Source organism: Xenopus laevis, chromosome 9_10L, assembly GCF_017654675.1.
Source record: "Xenopus laevis strain J_2021 chromosome 9_10L, Xenopus_laevis_v10.1, whole genome shotgun sequence".
NCBI lineage: Eukaryota > Metazoa > Chordata > Amphibia > Anura > Pipidae > Xenopus > Xenopus laevis.
In genome coordinates this window covers 899,932-921,096 of record NC_054387.1, presented here as the reverse complement: position 1 = coordinate 921,096, position 21,165 = coordinate 899,932, and the positions used below count along the sequence as shown (strand labels likewise).

Below are 21,165 nucleotides of genomic sequence, written 5' to 3'. Positions count from 1 at the left end.
CTCAGCTCATTATTCCAGTGTGAGTGGAATGTGCTCAGTGTGGCCCTTATTTACTTGCTGTGTCTGTGACACTGTCTATAATGAGTCTCTTGTCAATAACGGGGGGGGCAATGGTCTAAATGTTATGGGGGGGCCCAGCTGTGTTTCCTGGATCAGTCTCAGCCCCTTGAGGCGCCACCGTGTCCGCGCAGGAATAAAGGTCAGTTCCGCTGAAGCCCAATGGCACTCGTTTCTTTTTACTTGTAGGGGGGCACAAATTGTGATGGTAATGTGGGGGCGGCCTGTGCACCATCAACTGAAACCCCCTCCCCCCAGACAAGCTGTTCCCCCGGGGAAATGCCCCAAACTCTTTACTTGCAGATTCAGGCATCGGAGTTCACGGCCGCCATCTTCCGGCTCTTCACGGCTTCTTCCAGCACTTCAGCAATTTGCGTCTATTTCGGCGCAGGCTTCAACTGCACTTGTGCCGCTTCACTGGTCTCAGCGAACACCCGCAAGATGGCGGCCGTCAGCTGCAATGCTGTGACGCTGCACCAAGGGCGAAGTAAAAAGTAGGGATCCACCAAATACACTTTATTGGATTCAGCCGAATCCTTGGCCAACGATTTGGCCAAATACCAAACCAAATCTGAATTTACATATGCAAATTAGGGGTGGGAAGGGTAAAACATTTTTTACTTCCGTGTTTCCCTCCCCGAGCCTAATTTGCATATGCTGATTCGATTTGCCTATGATTAAGGGATTGTACCCCGAAACGCGTAGGGCTTGTTGATCCCTGCATGAGCCTGCAATACATTTTTGTTCCCTCCTTGAGTGGCGTGCCGTCCATTCCTTTGGCACAGATTGCTGATTCGGTTCAGCCTGGCAGAAGCATTCAGCCAAATCCAAATCCTGCTGAAAAAGCTCGAATCCAGGATTTGGCGCATCCCTAGTAAAAAGTTAGGGGCATTTCCCTGGGGGAGGGGGGCAGCTAGGCTGTGGGGGAGGAGGGTGTACATAGGGTAGGGTTTTTTAGTTAACAGTTGAATTCTCCTTTAAGGGGTGTGGGTCACCTATAGAAGATGCTTCTGACTAACATCCAAGTTAAGGGATAGGTTAGGTCAGAAGCATTTGCTCAGTCACCATTCTCTGCGTTCTTATTACACAATACAAATGTTTCTATGTAACGTATACAACATTGTAGTCAAATAGCAAAACTTGTGTATGTTTTATATGTAACATATGTCATTTATATCACTTTCATTATGTGGCTGCTCCTCCTCTGATAAACATTTCACAATCCCACCTCTCCCTCACTGCTGGCGGCCATGCTTGTTGTCCCGAGTTCAGTTTAATAGCAACGGAATTGTTATTCAAAGCAATCGCTGGATATTTATCTACTCTGCACGGCTGGTTCTGACTTGTGACACAATGTTGTATAAGCCAACTGAAACATTGCATTTACACCTTCCGTTGGGTGAGAAACAACTTCTCTCTGCCTCATTTTCTCATCATTTATTTATATAGCGCTGTCAAGATTCGCAGTGCTTCATGAAACAGAGACTGTAAGCTCCATTGGGACACAGACCAATAGGAATGATGATTATATATAAATAAAGGGTAATAATACTGGCAGGTTGGTGGCTCTCAAAATATAGGAATATTCATGTTTGTGGCAGTTTCACCGTGACTGTCAGGTTGCAGATAAGGGACTTGTGGCTATGGAAATTGAATCCATTGAACGGCTTAGTGTAAACATTACATATGAATATAAACCCAACTCTTTCCCCAATATCTGAGGGTGCAAGTAATTTAATGAATGCCCCCCAGTCATTATATATATAAGCAAGCAAATAAAGTCACTGGAGCCCAGAAGCCTTTGTACAGTTTATTAATGTCTTACAACACAGGCAAAATGAATAACCGTTTGAGTAAAATGCAACTTACAATACAGCAAGAGGGAGGGGGAATAAAGTGTAGAATATCATTAGTGGCAAATAGATCTCAGCGAATACACAGATCTGGCCTGTACTATTCTGAAACAGTAAATTAAATATCCACGGGAATTGACAGGCTACTAAAGGGGTTCAGTCTAATGCAAGTATTTGCCATACACATGCCATAAGTCTCCTTTCTGACTTGCACCCAGCGGCTGTTACTGATCTCTGCTTCATATTCACTGCCCCCCAATATTGTCTCTTCTCCAGATATCAGCAATGCCTCTGTGTGTATGTGAATAAATAACACACACACACACACACACAGTAATTCTCATAGAGTCCAGGTGAATATAGAGCAGGGATCACTGGGGGGAATAAATAGCAGAAGGAGGACCTACAAATGAAAGGCTTTGTAGCAAGAAAACTAAAAATACCATACTCAGGCTAATACATTAGACGCTTTTAGAAAACTGAACTTCCCCTTTAAAAGCTATGAAGCGCTTCTTTCTCCCCAAAGGTAAGTGCTGCGGCATTTCAAAATAGTACGATATATATATATATATATATAATCAGCTTTTTATTTGCGTGAAGGCTTTCCTTTCCTCATAAGAAGGGGTCAAAGACCATCTGCTGTAATTTAAGGGATGTTTTAAAAACAAATTTCCCAATAATGGGCCGTTGGTTCTGGTCTCCAAAAATAGGTAAGAGCAGCAGAGAATTATGCACCCCACTATTCAAGTAGGGGCCCCTATCAACTGCTTTGGGATCTCGTAGCGAAGGCAGAAACATAATTTGGGGAGCTATGATTTAAATAACCCCAATGAAGAGATGGTGGAATTTCAAGCAACTGTGCAGTAGAAAACACTGGGGTTGGTTAGTAGGAAAGAGAAATGACTAGATCTCCTTTTGTCCCATAAAAGCAGTTGTGTCCTGCCTGGGATTGTGCCAATGGTTCCAACAGTGCAAATACGGCTAATTCATTGTTAGAAACGAAGAGATTTGAATTGTGACCTTTAGGCACAGTATCTCTTGAAGAAGTCTGCAGCTACACGGAGACAGTGATTTAGTAAATCTATTCCATGCTCCTCGGACAATTGGGGGAAAGTGGGCACAGCACTCAATGTGAATTGTAAGTACACACCGCACAAATGGGAACAAGATGAAAATGAGACGTGGTTAGTGGGTGTTAAACATCGCTACCACCAAATGGGACTCTGGCCGGTTACATGCCACATGCTGACTAATCACTTACCGTCCAACCAGCAAAGTGTGTGAGATTGGGACTTATCTGAAAAATAAAAGTGAAGGCTCTTCAGTGCCAAAATCTCCCCACTGGTTCCACTCACATTAAGCAAACAAGTCCCAGCAACTTATGCCTGGTATAATAATAATAATAATAATAACTTTGTACATAGAATTGGCTACAATATAAACTGTACTGATGTCACAGGGGACTGTATGGGCAACTGCTTTCATGGTTCTGGGTACAGGCAATTCTTGTTCCATTGTATGTGTATAATACAGACACACTGAATGGAAGGCCGTGCTTGAGTCTGTATCTGAAGGTCACGCTCGGCTAACTGGCTGCAAATATGAATGAATGGGCAGCCATCAAACATTCCTTCTATACCAGGGATAGTGCGAGCCCAATGAGTCCACATAATAGAATTAGTTAAGCTTTAATATTGCTGGTGATGAGCCAGACTGAAATATCATTTGTATTCAATGTGCAGCACAGGCATGAGGGATTCCTGAAACCATACACACATAGAACTGAACATACTAATCAGTCCTTGAATTGGGGTAATCCCCCAGAAAGTGCTTGTTTAACCCCAGCACTGAGATCATGCAACGTATTCTGTACAAGTTCAATTCCACATTCTAATTCTATGCAGCCCACAAATGAGCAGCTTATTAACTCTATTGCTTTACACTAGAGAATCTCTTGCTGCAGAAGTGCCAAAGCTGCATTTAGGCCATATATCCACACGTACGGAACAGCAGAGACTGGAATCAATTGCAAGTATATTTCATTACAGAAGAATATGGTTCTTTGTTTCCATCAGTAACATGTTTTTTTAAAAAAAATTGTATACTACGAAAAAAAAACCCACCAACACATATTAAACTTTAAAATCACATAGTCTTTATTTAGAAATAAATTACCGAATCTCCATTTGCGCTCCTCTTCAGTAAAGGCAACGATCCATCGTGCGGCGCTCGATTTCTCCTCCCTGGCTATCTCCTATAAGGAAGGCAGGGAGGAGAAATCAAGTGCCGCACAATGGATCGCAATCACAGCTTGGGTAAGTTATTTCTATAACTTTGCGATTTTAACGTTTAATATGTGTTGACGTTTTTTTTTTTTTTTAAATTTGATGTTACTGATCCTTTAAGTTTTCTGCAACAGTGACAAACCCCTCACACCCCCCAAAAACCCAACAGGTAGCAATATGCAGCAGCCGAACTATAGCATTATATATCGGTGCATTACATGCGGCTGCAATTTGTTAAAGCTTGTCTAAACTACACTAAGTGTCATGTCAGAAATCAAAAAGATTTTCCACCAATAAGCCAAAGCCCGTGGAATGACAGATAGAGAGTTTTTGCCTTGAATTACTACAAAAAAATAATAAGAGCAATACAATGTTGTGATGCCAAGAGGAAAGAGACCAGCAATATGCAGAGCAGTGTCTCATTATTCCGTTCATGCGTTGGCCCCCAGCACTGCAGCTCTCCCAGTATAGCACTATAAAACTACACATTGCAGCTGTACAAATTAGGGATGCACCGAATCCAGGATTCGGTTCGGGATTCGGCCAGGATTTGGCCTTTTTCAGCAGGATTCGGCCGAACCAAACCCGAGTCGCATGACTTTGTCAGAAAACAAGTTAGTAAAAAATGTTTTCCCCTTCCTACCCCTAATTTGCATATGCAAATTAGGGTTCGGATTTGGTTCTGTATTCCGCTGACTCTTTCGCAAAGGATTCGGGGGTTCGGCCGAATCCAAAATAGTGGATTCGGTGCATCCCTAGTAGAAATGCAGAAAGTGGCCTTATTATCGTGTACAATATATAGATAGGTATGCACACTCAAAAGAAGGCAAGTATGGTATATTTAAAATAAAGTTTTACTTGTTTATGCAAATAATACACACAAAGCCACAATAGTAGGCCTGTATAATACAATACATAAGCTTACATGGTATATACCTAACGTTTAAACATAGCCACAATTACATAACAGTAAACAGTAAGTATTACAATTATACAGCAAGGAGCAGATACACCTACCACCAGTATGAGAATGGCCCCAACGTTTCGGCGTAAGCCTTTGTCAAGTGAATCCCCTTGACAAAGGCTTACGCCGAAACGTTGGGGCCATTCTCATACTGGTGGTAGGTGTATCTGCTCCTTGCTGTATAATTGTAATACTTACTGTTTACTGTTATGTAATTGTGGCTATGTTTAAACGTTAGGTATATACCATGTAAGCTTATGTATTGTATTATACAGGCCTACTATTGTGGCTTTGTGTGTATTATTTGCATAAACAAGTAAAACTTTATTTTAAATATACCATACTTGCCTTCTTTTGAGTGTGCATACCTATCTATATATTGTTACGTTGTGGGGTACCCATTGTAGGGGTACCCTTTTGATGTTTGCACCTCTTGCACTGTTTACCTACAGCATTTGCTGAATTGGTGTGCCCTCCACCCATTACTAAATTCTTATTATCGTGTACGTAAGAGAATGATTAGGTGCTGCCCCAAAAGAAAAATAAAACAGTAATGTCACTGTTGCAGAAACCCGTGAGGAGTTTTCAAGAACTAATCGTCATCTTCAGGCCAAGCCCAACTTATTTCTACACTGGACATAAAGTATTTACAAATATACAAGCATTTGCTTACTGGAGTGTCTCACACTCACACTTCGCCGTTCTATAAAACATCACATGCTTTGTCCTAATTCCCATTATAGAACAATTCAAGAAAAAAGAAAAAAAAAGGAGTAAATGTGCAAATTGGGCCAAAGAGTGAGAAAATAAGACTTGAAATTTTAGCATTCGATCTGAGAGCGATTGAGGCGCACAGTCTGACGATGCATTTCCTGCATCTGCCGAATTCGATCCTTTTGAAACATCAGGTTCTGAGGCATGGGGTACTTCTGGGTCCCGTGCAGGTATCGAAAAGGAATTCTGACGTGACAGGCAGCGGCCCGGCACCGGGGCTGAGGCATCGGAGGAAGCAGCATCCAACGCCTTCGCTCTGCGCAATATCGATAGGCTTCTTTCCTATACTGCTTGTCTATGTCATCACTGTTCTTCCAACCTCCGATTATAAAGACGTCGTCCTTGTGAAAGCAAATTGCAGCCCCCTCAATGCTGAGGACCTCAGGAGGAAGACTCTCCAGGATTTCACTGGGACTGAGCCTGGAGATCTTGCTCTGAGCCTCGTCTACAGATGCAGAGTAGCTTTTAGGGCAGCAAGAGGCAGTGTCGTAAAAGTTGGTGTAGGCCACCGCCATTTGGAATGCACAGTAGTTGTCCAGAACAGGAAGGGAATCCGTGTCCTGCCAATTATTGCTCTCGATGTCGTATCTGCAAGTAATGGTTCTCAGTCCGTCCTCATTACCACAATCCACGGGTGTGCGAGCAGTGAGGTAGACGTAACGATCTTCCACACTAACGGCTTTCACATCTCGCAGGATTTTAGGAGCTGACTCGAGTATCTGCCATTTATCTTGCTCTGGGTGATAAACCGTCACATCCTTGAAACCCGGGATGAAGTTCTCGTGGCCACCGATACTATACAGGTTGCCTTTCACAGACACGAGTCCAAAGGAGTGTTTCCTTGTGATCAAATTGCTGACTTGCTCCCACACATTTTTGTTTGGGTTATATCTCTCCATAGTCTTGGCAAAGCCAGGTTCCATGGAGCCAGCCACATACACGTAAGAATCAGTCGCCGTCACAGCGTGACCGTCGAAGTGATTGTGAACGTGGGGCAGATTGACCCATCGGTCCTCATTAATGAAGTATCCGACGCATTCGCTTAAGTAGTCCCCGCCTTCCGTCACCCCTCCAATTACCATAATAACATCCATATTCTGCCCAAAACGCGGGTAGGAGGACATGTGGTTTGCGGAAGGCTGGAACTGGCCCACTTGCAGGTTTTCAGACCTCAGGGCATGTCCTTCCACTGCTTCGGCCACTAGTTTCAAGCAAGCATCATTTCCCGCCACCAGTCTCTCCGGTTTGACACTCCGCGTGAGATATGTGGGCTTCATCTGAGACAGCCGCAGCAACTTGAAAAGCTCCTCGAAATACCGCTCTCTTTCCTCGCTGTTCCTCTGAACCCATTTCAAGATTGCTTCGAAAAGGATCTCCTCTGAATCCACGGTGATCTCCGAATCAGAAAGCCAGTCTCGGACTAGGTGGAAAGGGAGTGTGTAAAACTCATCGTCCTGAATGACCATGAAGAAGTTGCGGCGAATCATCTCTGCGGATTTTAAAGCCAATTGAGTGAGCGAGTACATGTGCGCCAAGCTGTGAATGGCCACGCAGTTTGATAGACTCAGGTTCTTCTTTAGGAACTCTCCACAGAACTCCTTCAGCCGCAGCAATAGGAACCTGTTAGAATAGAACACAAAATAGCTTTATTCAAGACATTAGGACTATACGCCTATATAGTGAGACAGTGAAGGAGAGGAGAGATAGCGAAGAGGCAGGGAGACAGCGAAGGGGCGGAGAGACAGCGAAGGGGCGGAGAGACAGCAAAGGGGCGGGGAGACAGCAAAGGGGCGGGGAGACAGCAAAGGGGCGGGGAGACAGCAAAGGGGCGGGGAGACAGCAAAGGGGCGGGGAGACAGCAAAGGGCGGGGAGACAGCAAAGGGGCGGGGAGACAGCAAAGGGGCGGGGAGACAGCAAAGGGGCGGGGAGACAGCAAAGGGGCGGGGAGGAGAGACAGCGAAGGGGCGGAGACAGTGAAGGGGCGGAGAGACAGCGAAGGGGCGGAGACAGTGAAGGGGCGGAGAGACAGCGAAGGGGCGGGGAGACATCTAAGGGGGGGGAGAGAGTGAAGGGGAGGAGAGACAGTGAAGGGGCGGGGAGATAGTGAAGGGGAGGAGAGACAGTGAAGGGGCGGGGAGATAGTGAAGGGGGCGGTGCAATTTGCAGTCTGTGAGTGAGAGAAGAATTGGGCACAAGTGGTTGAGTGTGAGAGTTGGAACGTTCCAAGTGCAGAGATACAGGGGGGGTCTCACCGGTCAGACAGGTTGAGCACATCATGGACGTTGCCAGTACAGACGCGGATGTGGCCGGAGTACATGTACTGAATCACCGCCTCCACTGTCTCCAGGTCGGGCCCAGGCTCCGAGTTCCACTTCATTTCCACCCGCCCCGAGCGCGACTCCTCGAACTGTCCGGACAATAAAGGCGCAAAGTAATCGGTGGCGGCGGCCAAGACGGAGCGGTGAGCGGGGAACTCCCGGCCTCCCTGACCGAACACCAGAGTCATGTCACAGAACTGCCCTTGTTTTCTCTGCTCGTTCTGCCGCCACGCCAGCTCCGAACAGTGAGTCCCGGACACGAACATCTCCGCCTCCCACTCCTCCGGGGCCCCATCCTGACACTCCGCCTCCGGCTGCGGCGCTTGTTGTTGTTGCTGCTGCTGCTGAGGGGACGGAATCAGCGCGATCGCTGTTGCTTCGGCCATCGCCTCGGAACCCGGAACTACTGCTCCTTACGTCACACGCCCTGACACGTTCTAACGCAAAGGGCCACGCAGTGATGTCATAGTCACATGACCCAGGGTGCTACACTTCTTGCTTCACAGAGATGAGGAGAATAAAGGAATGTTTTATGATATGAACTCGACACACACTTGTTTTTACCTGACAAGAATTGTCCCAGCAATATATTTGTATGTACAGCTGAGCAGTGTAACTTGGTCACTATATTCACATGTATAGAGAGAGAATTCAGTGCAACTGCACCTCTCACACCTCCAACTTGTCATAGTAATAATAAGCTGATAATAAACAGCAGCACAGAAGCCTTCAGTCTAATGGACGTCGTCTCCTCACTGACTCGGACAAACGTCTCCTGTTTCTGAGGTAACTTTTCGGTTTTTCAGGAAGGGTTTGTCACAAAACAAGGAAGGAAAACATTCCCCCCTCCCTATCCTTAATTTGCATATGTAAATGAGGATTCTGTTCGGTGTTCGGATTCAGGGCTTCTGCCCAATACAAAATAATGGATTAAGTGTTAAGTTTCAGGCCTGTTTTCAGTTGTACAGGTGACAAGAATGTATTAGTCCACTCAGGGGATACAAGAAGTTCATAGGCCTCCCCTGCCTTCACTATTGCCAAACATTTGGGCCCCAGTTGTTCAGAAGGAATTAATGACATGGAAACATCTCACAGTCCAACTGAACTGGTTAAAGGAAAGGGACAGTAACCCTAAAGAACACACACCCAATGTCATTATTATTATATTTTCATCAGGCGCCTTTGGGCCGCTGTTATGTGGCCATAGACATTAGGGCAGGGGCACACAAAGCTACTGGGGGACATTATTCACCCAGCGACAAATCACTTCTTCAGGCGACTAATCTCCCCAAACTGCTTTCTCCTACCTTCCCGCCCACTAGAGTGAAAATCTGATAACAATCGGAGCGCTTCGTTTTCTGAAGTCACCCAATGTTGCCTCACAAGGAAACTTCGGGCGACTTCAGAAAATGAAGCGCTCCATCCTGCCGGCGATTTCCATTCTAGCCAGCGGGGAGGCAGTTTGGGGATATTAGTCGCTAGTGATGTGCGGCCCGACCCGATACCCACGGGTTCAGATCAACCTCACACTGCTCCTCGCGGGCGGGTTGAGCTCTTCTCCTGCTCTCCCCGCCCACCACCTTCAAATACCAGCATCCGGGTTCCGTTTTATAGTCTCGCGTCTGCTCACCCCACCCCCTTTTGTGACATCATTGTGACGTCATTAGCAGGGCGCGTTTATAAAAGGACCCCGGAAGCGCGGGTCAAGAAAACCCTGACCCACACATCACTATTAGTCGCCCAAAGAAGAAGCGATTTGTCGCTGGGTGACTAATCTCCCCCAGTAGCTTTGTGTGCCCCTGCCCTTACAATTACATTCTTTCCAGGAAAGATCGTTAGTTTCAATACACACGTGTAGAGCTGAATGGTCAGATATAGAAACAATAGACTTCTACCTGTATCTGATGATTCAGCACTAACAATGGCCCATGTTCAGGTCCCTTCAAAGGCGCCCGATCAAAATTTTCCGGCCAGCCTAGTCGACTGATATCCAAGTCTCTGCTGATATTGGGCAACTCGTCTCCCACCATACATGCACCGAATATCATAAGAAAATTAGTTTCATACAATATTATCTCTGTGTCTATGCACCTTTAGTGCTGAATGATCAGATACAGGTAGAAGTCTATTGTTTCTATATCTGACCACTCCGCTCTACACGTGTGTATTGAAACTAATGATCTTTCCTGGAAAGATCATAATTGTAACGTCTATGGTCACCTTAAAGGAATAGTTCAGTGTGAAAATAAAAACTGTGTAAATAGATAGGCTGTGCAAAATAAATAATGTTTCTCATATAGTTAGTTAGGCAGAAATGTAATGTATAAAGGCTGGAGTGAGTGGGTGTGTAACATAATAGCCAGAACACTACTTCCTGCTTTTCAGCTCTCTAACTCTGAGTTAGTCAGTGACTATAAGGGGGGCCACATGGTACATTTCTGCTCAGTGAGTTTGTAATTGATCCTCAGCATTCAGCTCAGATTCAAAAGCAACAGAAATGACCCATGTGGCCCCCCCTCAAGTCTCTGATTAGTTACTGCCTGGTAGCCAGGGTAACCAGTCAGTGTAAACCAAGAGAGCTGAAAAGCAGGAAGTAGTGTCCTGACTGACTTGTTATACATCAAATCACTCCAGCCTTTATACATTACATTTTTGGCTAACTTACTATATTAGATACATGTTTTATTTTGCACAGCCTATCTATTTACCAAGTTTTTATTTTTACACTGAACAATTCCTTTAAGGAGATATTTTGAAAGTGGGGTTGGTTTGCTCTGTTAAAGGGCACGGTATATAGACAGAACCATTAGTCAATGAAGGAACTCGTGCGTATTTAGACACAGAGGGTTTGGGTGACTCAAGGGATGAAAGAATCATTTTCTAAAAAGAAAAGTCCCATATAATGTCAGAATGCCCTCACTGATGCCATGCTCACATTAAAGAAGGTTGTGTGATCTTGACTCCATGTAATTGTGTATATTGGGAAGGGATGCACCAAATTCAGGATTCAGCCTTTCAGCAAGATTTCGATTCAGCCAGACTTTGCGTCACACAAAGAAGGAAGTCAGAAATGTTTTACCTGCGCGCTACACATGTTGTTCTCTTTTTTTCCCTAATATACATATGCAAATTAGGGTTTGGATTCAGCTCGATATTCGTCTGAATCTTTCACAAAGGGTCCAGGATTCAGCCAAATCTTAAAATAGTAGATTTGGTGCATCCCTAATATTGGGGATGGGGTTGTTGAAACTCTAATTGCCATATTGTGGCTACACTATTGCTCACCAGCCATGACTTTAGACAGCACCAAACTTTTTATCCTGGAGAACTATTTACTTTTAACGGATATAAATGTGGTATAGTGCAACACCCCTTTGCCTCAACAGTGCAATTACCTGGCCAAAGTAAAGATGATTTTCTCTAGGACAACAAGGCTGCAGAACACACCGTATTATTTGGTGTATTGGCTTCAGTAGAAAGGGACCCAATCAAGCTACGGCCCAGTTTAGCCTTAAACTTTAGTGGTACATTTACCATTAACTGGGAGGTTTTACACCAGTGACGTAGAAGTTCTTTAACATTTGTGGCGTGGTTGTGGTTGTTATATGATTTATATTTTGGCTGCACAGACAAAGTTTGCAATACTCACAAATAATATGACCCTCCCATCCCCAGTATGAATTCTCTTTTAGTATTAGAGCTGCACGGTGGTCTACACAGATTTTGCTAAAAATAACACCGTCTCCAGAATATCGGGTCCTGCAAATGTCACTGTAAATATTGAGATTGTGTTATTTTCTTCTGGTATAATCACATAAAGGGAACCTAAGAAATATATTATTTTACATTAAGTCCAGAGCCCAAACCTCTTGTAAAAAGGACACATTTAAATCAATATCTAAAGTGGGTTGTGTATAATAAGGCAACAGGAGGGTCTTCAATTCCTTGTATTTCAGTCCTGCCCCCACGTGGAAGGTTTTTTTAGCCGGTCTCTTCTGTGCCCCTCTAAGTAACAAGTAACCCTCCAGAATATTTTATCATTTCACCTGCCGCCTTCCTACCATTTTCTTTACCCATCAGTGTTTTATTCCATTTCCCAGATGCTTCTCACAACTTTGCCTCCTTCACTGAACTACTCCTTTAACCCGATCCTCAGCTCACACGACCTAGACCAGGGGAGCCCAAACTTTACTAATATGAGGTCTACTTTTAGTGATATTGTCCCATTATGATCTACATCCATAAAACATTGTTAGCATTCTGTTCCATGGAAAATATTACTTAAATATTGATTTATGAGAAAACTCTATATTGTTATATTTAACAACTATTTCTTATGTAACTTTAACATAAAAATATCTGAGTGAAAAGCATGAAACAGGCGGGTGATTCATACAAGCTGTCTCTTAGACAGTGTCTTGAGATCTAATGATCACCTGCTAAAGGTCTACTGGTAGATCCCCATCTATCTTTTGGGAATTTTTGTTTTTATCATGAAATGTTGTGGAATCCAGTTTGGTAGCAGAGAGACTGAGACACATGCATGGATGCTGTTCCTATTTAATAAATACAGCTCTCAATACAAGTTAATGGCACAGTTTTATCTCTACACATATCAAAATAAAATTTAACACAGAACCAGGACAGGGAGAAAGACATAACAAAAAAAAAAAAAGCGTAACATTAAGACACAAAACGGCAACTACGACTGTACTTAGTTTGCATTGATTGAATGCAGGAGATATAGTGATGGAAGCCTGCAGCAATAGCGAGTCAGTCACATAACGAAACAAACGTGTCTTCTCTCTGGAGTGTCTTTCAAGTCTTTACATAGTCATATGCTCAGGCAGAACGTAGGAAATATCATCCCATGGATGCCGATATAGTCCTTGCTTCAGCCTTTTTTGGTCCAAATAATGCCCTGAAACCAAAATATAAAAATCTGACTAACAGTCTCCAATAACAAGCAATAGATATTCTTAATACAGCCAGGCTTCTAACTGACAGTATATAATACTGCATCCATCTTACCAATAAAGCCCATGCTTCTTCCCAAAACAAAGATGCCATTCAGAGCTCCAATCTCAACGTATTCATCCGCTTCCTCCCTGAAATAAATCAGCCATCAAATCTTGTGTTCAGGCAAGTCACATGCAGTGAATTTGTGGGAAATGAACCCTGTTAATTCACTCAGCATCAACAAAACTTTTAATGTATAAGTCTATGAAACAGCAACCGCAGCATTTGGGTTTTCCAGTTGATTATGAAACTCAGGGAAATCTTCCTACCGTGTGAAAGTGCCACAGGTCCTGAGCAAATCTACGAACGCAACACCGATAAGGCCATCAACGTTGAGAATGAGATTCGGTTTCTGGAAGAGGAAAACAAAACTTTTAAGGAGAGGGGCCTCTTTTCTGTTATACTAATGATGGAGTAGCAATAGGGAAAAGGGAAAAGTCTCTTGAGTCTTTCAAGTTAAGCCACATACTTCATCTGTTTTACAAGTATGATACTAAAAGTCCAAAGTTCTGTGTAAGATTTAACGTGGTGCTCAATCTGGAAACTCTGCTGCTAGGAGTAACCGTAATCAGCACAAAACGATGATAACATGATGGCATATGTGCTAAATCCTTTGTGATTTATTGAGATCTTCACACAACGTTTCGGGGGTTCCTCCCCCTTCTCAAGTGCTCTCTCAAGTATATATAATTATTCATTTCTTGTCACTCATTATTTTACCATGTAACAGACTTTTTATTCAGGCTGCAACCAATACAGTCCTGCTGTGAGTCGCTGGCAGATTTGAGTGGTTGTCATTGTCCAGTGTTAACATGAGTTATTTAAACCAATACTGAATTGCCCAGTGTACAAATAAAGTGCTGCTTAACTAAAATAACACAAAAGTGTCTGCTTGTGACAACGTCCTACCTTTGAAGTTGTAATTTTCTCCACCTCAAGGGCATAGTCCAGCAAAGGAGTGGCTGGGAAGTTCTGCTTGACATAGTCTTTCAGGATTTGTACTCTCATGTCTGGGTTATTGATCTGCAAAATAGCACAGGCGATCAGAGGTACAACTACTTGAATTGGCTTCATCATAATTAAGCTCAGTGTGAACTAGTGTCTAGCATGGGGCAGGAACCACACTCTAAAGTGTCTAATGAAGGGGTCCATGAAAATAATCCAGTGCTACTATTGATCTAACTAAAGTACCGCATGTCTGTGGCCATGCTGGTTAGTTCCCCTTCTTTGCTATACCCATAATTACTCTGAGTTTCTCAATCCCACATCCTCTCTCCACCCATACCTGCAGAGAACAGTATTTATTTTCATTTAATGAAACCCTTGGGTTCTACCCCCACTGTTGTATTGACCATATGGGACCATATATAGACCTGTGGGAGTGTGTCTATATTGTAAATCAAGGATCAGTGTTATACACTCTTGTCCAGCGAACGGCACATGTGTAAGTGCTGATTGCAGGAGAAGGGGGAGCCCTAAATAGAGCCCTGCACCCCCTGTTAGTTAAACCTCTGTGTGTTACCCAGATAGCAAATGAAATTTTCCTTACAGATTTGACTCTGTGACCGATGCCCATTATCAGCTTGCCCTCCTTCTTCATCTTATTAACAAAATCCATGGGGATAAGGCCGCTGTCAAAGGCTTTGCTGAACATCTTGGCAGCTGCATCAAGAGCTCCTCCAAAGCGATCCCCCTGCACAGGGGATAATTAATGCAAAGGGTGACAAACTGCCTTTATTGAGAACAGTTTAACTTCATTCTTCTAAAGTATGCCAGAAGCTTTCTTCTATAACTGAATTGCAATAAAGTGGTGCAATGAACTTACAATTGTAAGCAGTCCAGACGTTAGACTAGAGATCAAGTCTTTTCCGGCTCTGGCACACACAATGGAATTATGAGCCCCTGAAACAGCCGGACCGTGGTCTGCCGTCACCATCAGGCACATCTCAATGAAGTGAGAGGCATACTTGGGCATTCTGGCAAATTGAGGACACAATCAGAAGATGTGATTGAACTCCAGCACTTTGTTAAAGTTCGCAGCCATGTTTGTGTCCAGTTTTCCATCTTACCTGCGCTGGAACCACAGCAGGCCCAATACTCCTCCAATGCCGAGATCTTCCTTGAAGACATCAGTGATTGGCATTCCGGCATAGATCAGCTCCTGGCCCCTCTCATCACAAATACTAGTCATAAAAGATGCAGGCTTTCGGATTAAACCCAACTCCTGCGGGAAAGGAAATATACACTGTAAGCAACACAAGGACAAATCAAAATTAAGATGTTATATGCCTATTCAAATATTACAGTGCACAGAGGAACAGAAAGGTAAATCCCACATTTTGAGTTTGTCTTTTATCTCCATAAATTTGGATCTTAAATCACAGATTATACAAAAGGACCAAACTAAAGTTCTTTCTGAATATTCGTAGACATTCTTAGATACATATTAATTAGTTAAGATATGGTGCGCTCGCCAGTAAAAGATTTCAGTTATGAGGAGGGATTGCAATGAGGATGTAACCGCAGGTCTGGAGAGTTCCCCTATCCAGGCCAGAGACACTTACTCTTGCCCAGGAATAGTCCATGGGTACAGTGGGAGGTGGCACTTCCTCAGCTGGAACTATTTCTCCTTTAGCAACAAGGTCCTCATATACAGACCTGAAAGATTTACAATAACATTACTTTCTTGTTTAGCGGGTACTATTGGTCCATAAGTTCACTTTAATACAATGTTCTTGACCAGCAGCAAGATCTACAGTCTGAAGTCAATAATACTCACTGAATGACATCTCCCAGTTCATCAAAACTCCGTGGAACAAATACTCCGGCTTCTTTCATGGCCTGATTTTTGGCAACAGCCGTCTCTGATGCTTGGTTGGCACAAGCTCCTGCGTGGCCAAACTGCACCTGAAATACAAAATAGTCTTTATTGAAGATTCTGAACTGCTACGCATGCTATGAAAGTACAGGACTTAAAAAAGATGTGGTTATCCCTATATCAAACATCGTCTGTGAACCTGGATCTAAAGCAGACAAACCAATTTTAAGGTGCTGCATTTGTAATCCTGTGGTAGCCCTGAAATGTGAGTTACATTATGACCGTTTCAGATAGATAAACAGCTAGAACGAGCTCTTGTATTGAATCTATTTAAAATGACAACTACAACTGAATAATAGTTGAAAAGTTTTACCTCTGAGGAAAACATAGTGGCACAGGTCCCAATACACCAACAGACAATTGGTTTAGTCAGCCTGCCTTCCTTAATACCACGACAGATCTTGTACTCCTCTGTGCCGCCGATCTGGGAATAAAATGTAGATATACACATATTCTTATCACGTTATAGAGAGCTTGTTTCTAGCCAAGAACCCTTTTCAACAGAACGTCACACCAATGCTTGTGATTGAGAAGATGCTGGACTATACAGGCGTTTAATGGGGTGCTCACAGGCTCCAGCTGGACAGTGGAATGCTCCGCCCTCACCCTAAATGCTCACCTCTCCAAGAACAACAATCATCTTAACTCCTGGAGTGTCCTGGTAACGCAGAACATGGTCCATGAACGTTGATGCAGGGTATCTAAAGTACAGGGAAATAGTTACAATAAAATAGAAAGTAGATTCAATAATATCGTTAGCTATTAGGGATGCACCGAATCCACTATTTTGGATTTGGCCGAATCCATCTTGGAAGATTCAGCCAAATACCGAACCAAATCCTTATTTGCATATGCAAATTAGTGGCGGGAAAGGAAACAGTGGGAAAAAATTTGGTTACTTCCTTGTTTTGTAACAAAAAGTCACTTGAAATCCCGCCTCCTCACAATTTGCATATGCAAATTAGGATTTGGTTTGGCTAGCACAAGGATTCGGCCGAATCCTTCTGAAAAAGGCTGAATCCCTAATACCAAGCAAATACAATCTATAAAACAGACACACAGAACAAGATTTCTAGCTGCAGCTGTTCATACGTAAATGTAAATAAAATGAAATGTAACTGGTGTCTTCTTATAGAACTTGCTGTTGCAGAACCATGCCCTTATCTTACAATAGGTGAATGTAATGATGGATAAATACTCTCCTTACCTGTCCCCACCAATGGCCACTCCCTCAAACACCCCATCCGTGGTCCTGGAGATGATGTTGTTGAGTTCGTTGGACATTCCTCCTGAGCGTGAGACATAAGCAACACTCCCGGGGCGGTACAGCTTAGAGGCCAGAATATTATCCAGCATTCCTCCGGTGTTACCAATCTTAAAGCAACCTGGTTTAATACCACCAACCTGAAACACATCAGGGGAAAATAGAACTAGATGTTCAGTTCATTGTGGCATATTTATTTGCCTCACTTGGTGGGACCAATATATTGACAGTCCTCTACTTTCACTATTGTTTAGCCATCCTTTCTGTGTGCCATGCTGTAGTACTCACACATGGGTAGATTATCATGTCAACTGATCTGAATGTGTAGAATATGTTTATACACGTGGAAGGCTTTGGTTGAAGTATGGTTGAGAATATGACAAGAGATAGGAGAGGAAGATGCAGACAAGCACCAGTTCATTCCCAATGGCTGTTGCTGAAGACAATATAAGTGTTTAGTAGCTATAGCCTTTAAGCCCATCTGGGTCTTGGCAACGACACAGCTGTCCTTGGATAAGATCCAGTCACTTTAGTTTACCAACATGTGTTCCAAAAATGAGTTTGTGTATTGTGGGTAATGTGCCTATAGGTGCAGTGTATGCTGATTTGCTGTTCCGGCTGCCGTGAAAACCAAAGCAGAGTGACTATAATGAAAATGTTTCCATATAAACTTGTTTTGAGATAATATTGAACCTTAAAAGGCAACAGAACCCAGGAATTTCATCATTTGTAATTGTTTTGCGTTTGTCTGACATACTCTTCCCCAATTCATTGTACAGAAGTGAAGAATTGGTTGACACTTTACATATAATCTATAATAATAATATCCATGAACTGGTCACTGAAGTTATGAGACTGTAACACTCCTACTTGCATTGATAGGGAATGGACCAGAAACTAAGATAATAACAATACATACCGTGGCAGGACCTATAATAGTGACGCCCTTCTCATCCGCCATCTTGATGAGCTTCCGTGTAAGTGCTTCTGGTATTCCTTCCGCGATAATTGCAATAGCACGGATCTATTTTGAATAAGAAAGAGATGGCAAACTTAAAGGGGTTGTTCACCTTCAAACACTTTTTTCCCCAGTTCACTTGGTTTCAGATCGATCACCAGAAATAAAGACTTTTAAAGTATCATTTTTCACTTTCTAAAGCAGCTCTGGCAGGTGGGTCGCGACCCCCCCCAAACTGTTCTAAATTGATACATTTCTTATCTTTGTCCCTGCTGAAAGCAGTATCTGTGAGCTTTATTAAAGTCAACTATTAAAATTGATACAATAGTTGCGAATATCCCACTGGTGCTGCTGAGAAATGTATCCACTAATTCTATCAACTAAATGTACCAAATTGTAACAGTTCAGATGCTATTGGGTCACGGAGCTGCTCTTGTACCCATGCCCCACCTGTATTTAATCCCTTGCAAGTCATTAACACACCAGATCTTGGCACCTCCTGTATTACTCCACAAGATTGGGCGGCACCAACAATTATACTGGAACTGTTAGAACAAAATGTTGGGAGTAACATTAATTAGTGTTAATATCTGTGTTGCAACAAGGAGAATCGGGGAGACTGACCTGTGGGAAATTCATAGTCTCGATGGTGCTGTCGTACGCAGACCTCAGAGAGGCAAAGTTAATGAGAACGTCCACTTCCGGGTGCTTCTTCATTGCATCTGCCATATTTTTGAAGACAGGTATGAGGATCTCTTTGTGGCCCCAGTAAAACTTCTGCTTGTGATCGCCTCTGCATGGAGAAAGAACACAGCATTGTGATCAATCACTTTTGCTTTATTCACTCATCAATAAGTAATTAGTGTTCGTTTTTATTCACTCATAACTATATAAACATGAATGGAATAGACTCGCTTCTTTGAGCGCTGTGTTTTTCCAGTAGTCCAACATTATGGTGCTAAGCCACCTGGAAATGTGAGAGACTATTTTACCAGTGTACCATTGCCTGATGTGCTGGCAAATGCACTTGCAAGTGTCGGGTCAGCCCATGAGCAAAGTTTGGACCTTCAGGATGGAGTTGAAACAAAAAAAAAAGTATCTGATATATCATACGTACGTGAAAGGGTAAACCAGGGCAGCTACCGAGGGTTCTGAGCGTGAGCAGATATAGTCGAAGTCCAGCATGCCTTGCACAGCTCTCGTCTGCATGCCCCAAACTATTGATTTGGTGTGACGGGTGAACAGAGTGGTGGCCTTGGCTGCTTGAGAGAGACAAAGATATGTATGAGGAATACAATCAGGAACCATTACTATTCACAATCAGAACCAGCAGAATGGACTCAAGCAGGGACAATACACACACCACATAGGAAGCAAGTACTTAACCCTTTCCCTGCCAGCCGTTTTGTCCTAGATGCGAACATCTACTGCCAAGCAGGTTTTAGATATTTTGCACTCTTTCACTTTTAGGCCCCTTCCTGGGGCGGTCTTTTAGTTTACCCAGGAAAACAATATATTGTTTTTTTCAGGACAACCTGAACTTTCAAAATATGCAAGAATTTTGGTGTAATTCTACTTCTGTAAAAAAATATAGGCTTCTAAGTGTCCAATAAAATGAAAAAAATCATGTTTCACAAAGAACAATCACATATATCAGAAACATTATTTACTTTATGTATGAGAAAACAGCTGATTTGGAAAGGTCTGTGTCTCCTGAACGCGGCAATACCAAATATATATAGTTTTATGGAGATTTCTCACTTGTATAGATCAAAATCTAAAAGCAGTACACTAGCAAATGTCCAAAGCACCGCTCCCCAAACGGCATACTTCTGATTTCAAGGCCAAACATTCCACTAACAGTAGGTTTACCCTAGAAAACTACCCATTATTAGAAAGAACAGATTCTGGTGAATCAAAAATGGGTAAACATATCGTTGTACTCCAAACTCCCAAGTTGCAATTGTTTCCTAAAGTTATAATGTTTTATAGAAATTGGTGAATTTTTTGAAAAATGACCTCAAAGCTTCCAATCTACAGAATCGTATCTCCCACACATCATTAGGTATCAATGTAAAACACCCCAAATATGAAAGCCTGGGATCCACTGAACAGTTTGATGCCCAATATGTATAGGTGTACCCAAGCACGTGACATATAGGGGCCCTAAACTGTAGACACCTCATTTGAGCTATCAGTTCTGTAATTCCAGATACTGCAAAATCAGCACATTTGCATCGTTTTGGGGTGGGGTAAAAGTAAAAAAAATAAGTTCATCCCAGAAAACCATATATTTTCGGAAAGTACACATTCCCACGAATCTAAATTGGGTATGCATGTCTTTGTACTACAAAGTACCAAGCCGCAAACGATTCCTAAATTTGGTGATTTTGGCGACATTTCCAAAAATCACCTCAAAATTTCTACCCTGCAGCATCGTATTACCCACATACTTTTAGGTATCAAGAGAAATCACCCCAAATATGAAAGCCTAGGGTCCTCTGAACAGTTTGATGCCCAATATGTATAGGTGTACCCAAGCACGTGGCAGACAGGGGCCCCAAAAGGAAGACCCCCATATGGTCTGTCATTTCAGGTACTGCAAAATCAACACATTTACATCGTTTTGGGGGGGTCAAAAGTAGAAAAAAGTGGGTTCACCCCAGAAAACCATATATTTTCGGAAAGTACACATTCCCATGAATCTAAATTGGGTATGCATGTGTTTGTACTCCAAAGTACCAAGCCGCAAATCATTCCTAAATTTGGTGATTTTGGTGATACTTCCAAAAAT

The 21,165-nt window shown here is 43.0% G+C and overlaps 2 protein-coding genes and 1 long non-coding RNA gene across 6 annotated transcripts in view; 1 reads left to right on the top strand and 2 right to left on the bottom strand.

Annotated features, from left to right (window-relative positions):
• Positions 1-5,525: 5,525 nt before the first annotated feature.
• Positions 5,526-8,827, bottom strand: klhl11.L (kelch like family member 11 L homeolog). The gene is made up of 2 exons (XM_018234686.2): positions 8,187-8,827; positions 5,526-7,553 (listed from the first exon to the last, which is right to left on the bottom strand). Exons 1-2 carry the CDS (start codon positions 8,636-8,638, stop codon positions 5,981-5,983), a joined length of 2,025 nt encoding a protein of 674 aa, XP_018090175.1. The 5' UTR covers positions 8,639-8,827; the 3' UTR covers positions 5,526-5,980.
• Positions 8,828-8,914: 87 nt separating this feature from the next.
• Positions 8,915-21,165, top strand: part of LOC108700753 — a 30,951-nt gene continuing 18,700 nt past the window's right edge. The window contains exon 1 of the long non-coding RNA XR_001933039.2: positions 8,915-9,038. This is a non-coding gene — a long non-coding RNA (uncharacterized LOC108700753). The remainder of the gene's footprint in view (positions 9,039-21,165) is intronic.
• Positions 12,795-21,165, bottom strand: part of acly.L (ATP citrate lyase L homeolog) — a 30,185-nt gene continuing 21,814 nt past the window's right edge. For 2 of the 4 annotated variants that reach the window (XM_018234533.2, XM_018234535.2), the window contains 15 exons: positions 19,489-19,633; positions 18,996-19,164; positions 18,333-18,437; positions 17,357-17,553; positions 16,769-16,850; positions 16,463-16,573; positions 16,051-16,178; positions 15,836-15,929; positions 15,341-15,495; positions 15,097-15,247; positions 14,821-14,964; positions 14,181-14,294; positions 13,541-13,623; positions 13,284-13,360; positions 12,795-13,173 (listed from right to left, as the gene is read on the bottom strand). In XM_018234533.2, coding sequence (XP_018090022.1) covers positions 13,079-13,173; positions 13,284-13,360; positions 13,541-13,623; positions 14,181-14,294; positions 14,821-14,964; positions 15,097-15,247; positions 15,341-15,495; positions 15,836-15,929; positions 16,051-16,178; positions 16,463-16,573; positions 16,769-16,850; positions 17,357-17,553; positions 18,333-18,437; positions 18,996-19,164; positions 19,489-19,633 — 1,850 coding nt within the window. In that variant the 3' untranslated portion in view covers positions 12,795-13,078. 4 annotated transcript variants of the gene reach the window in all.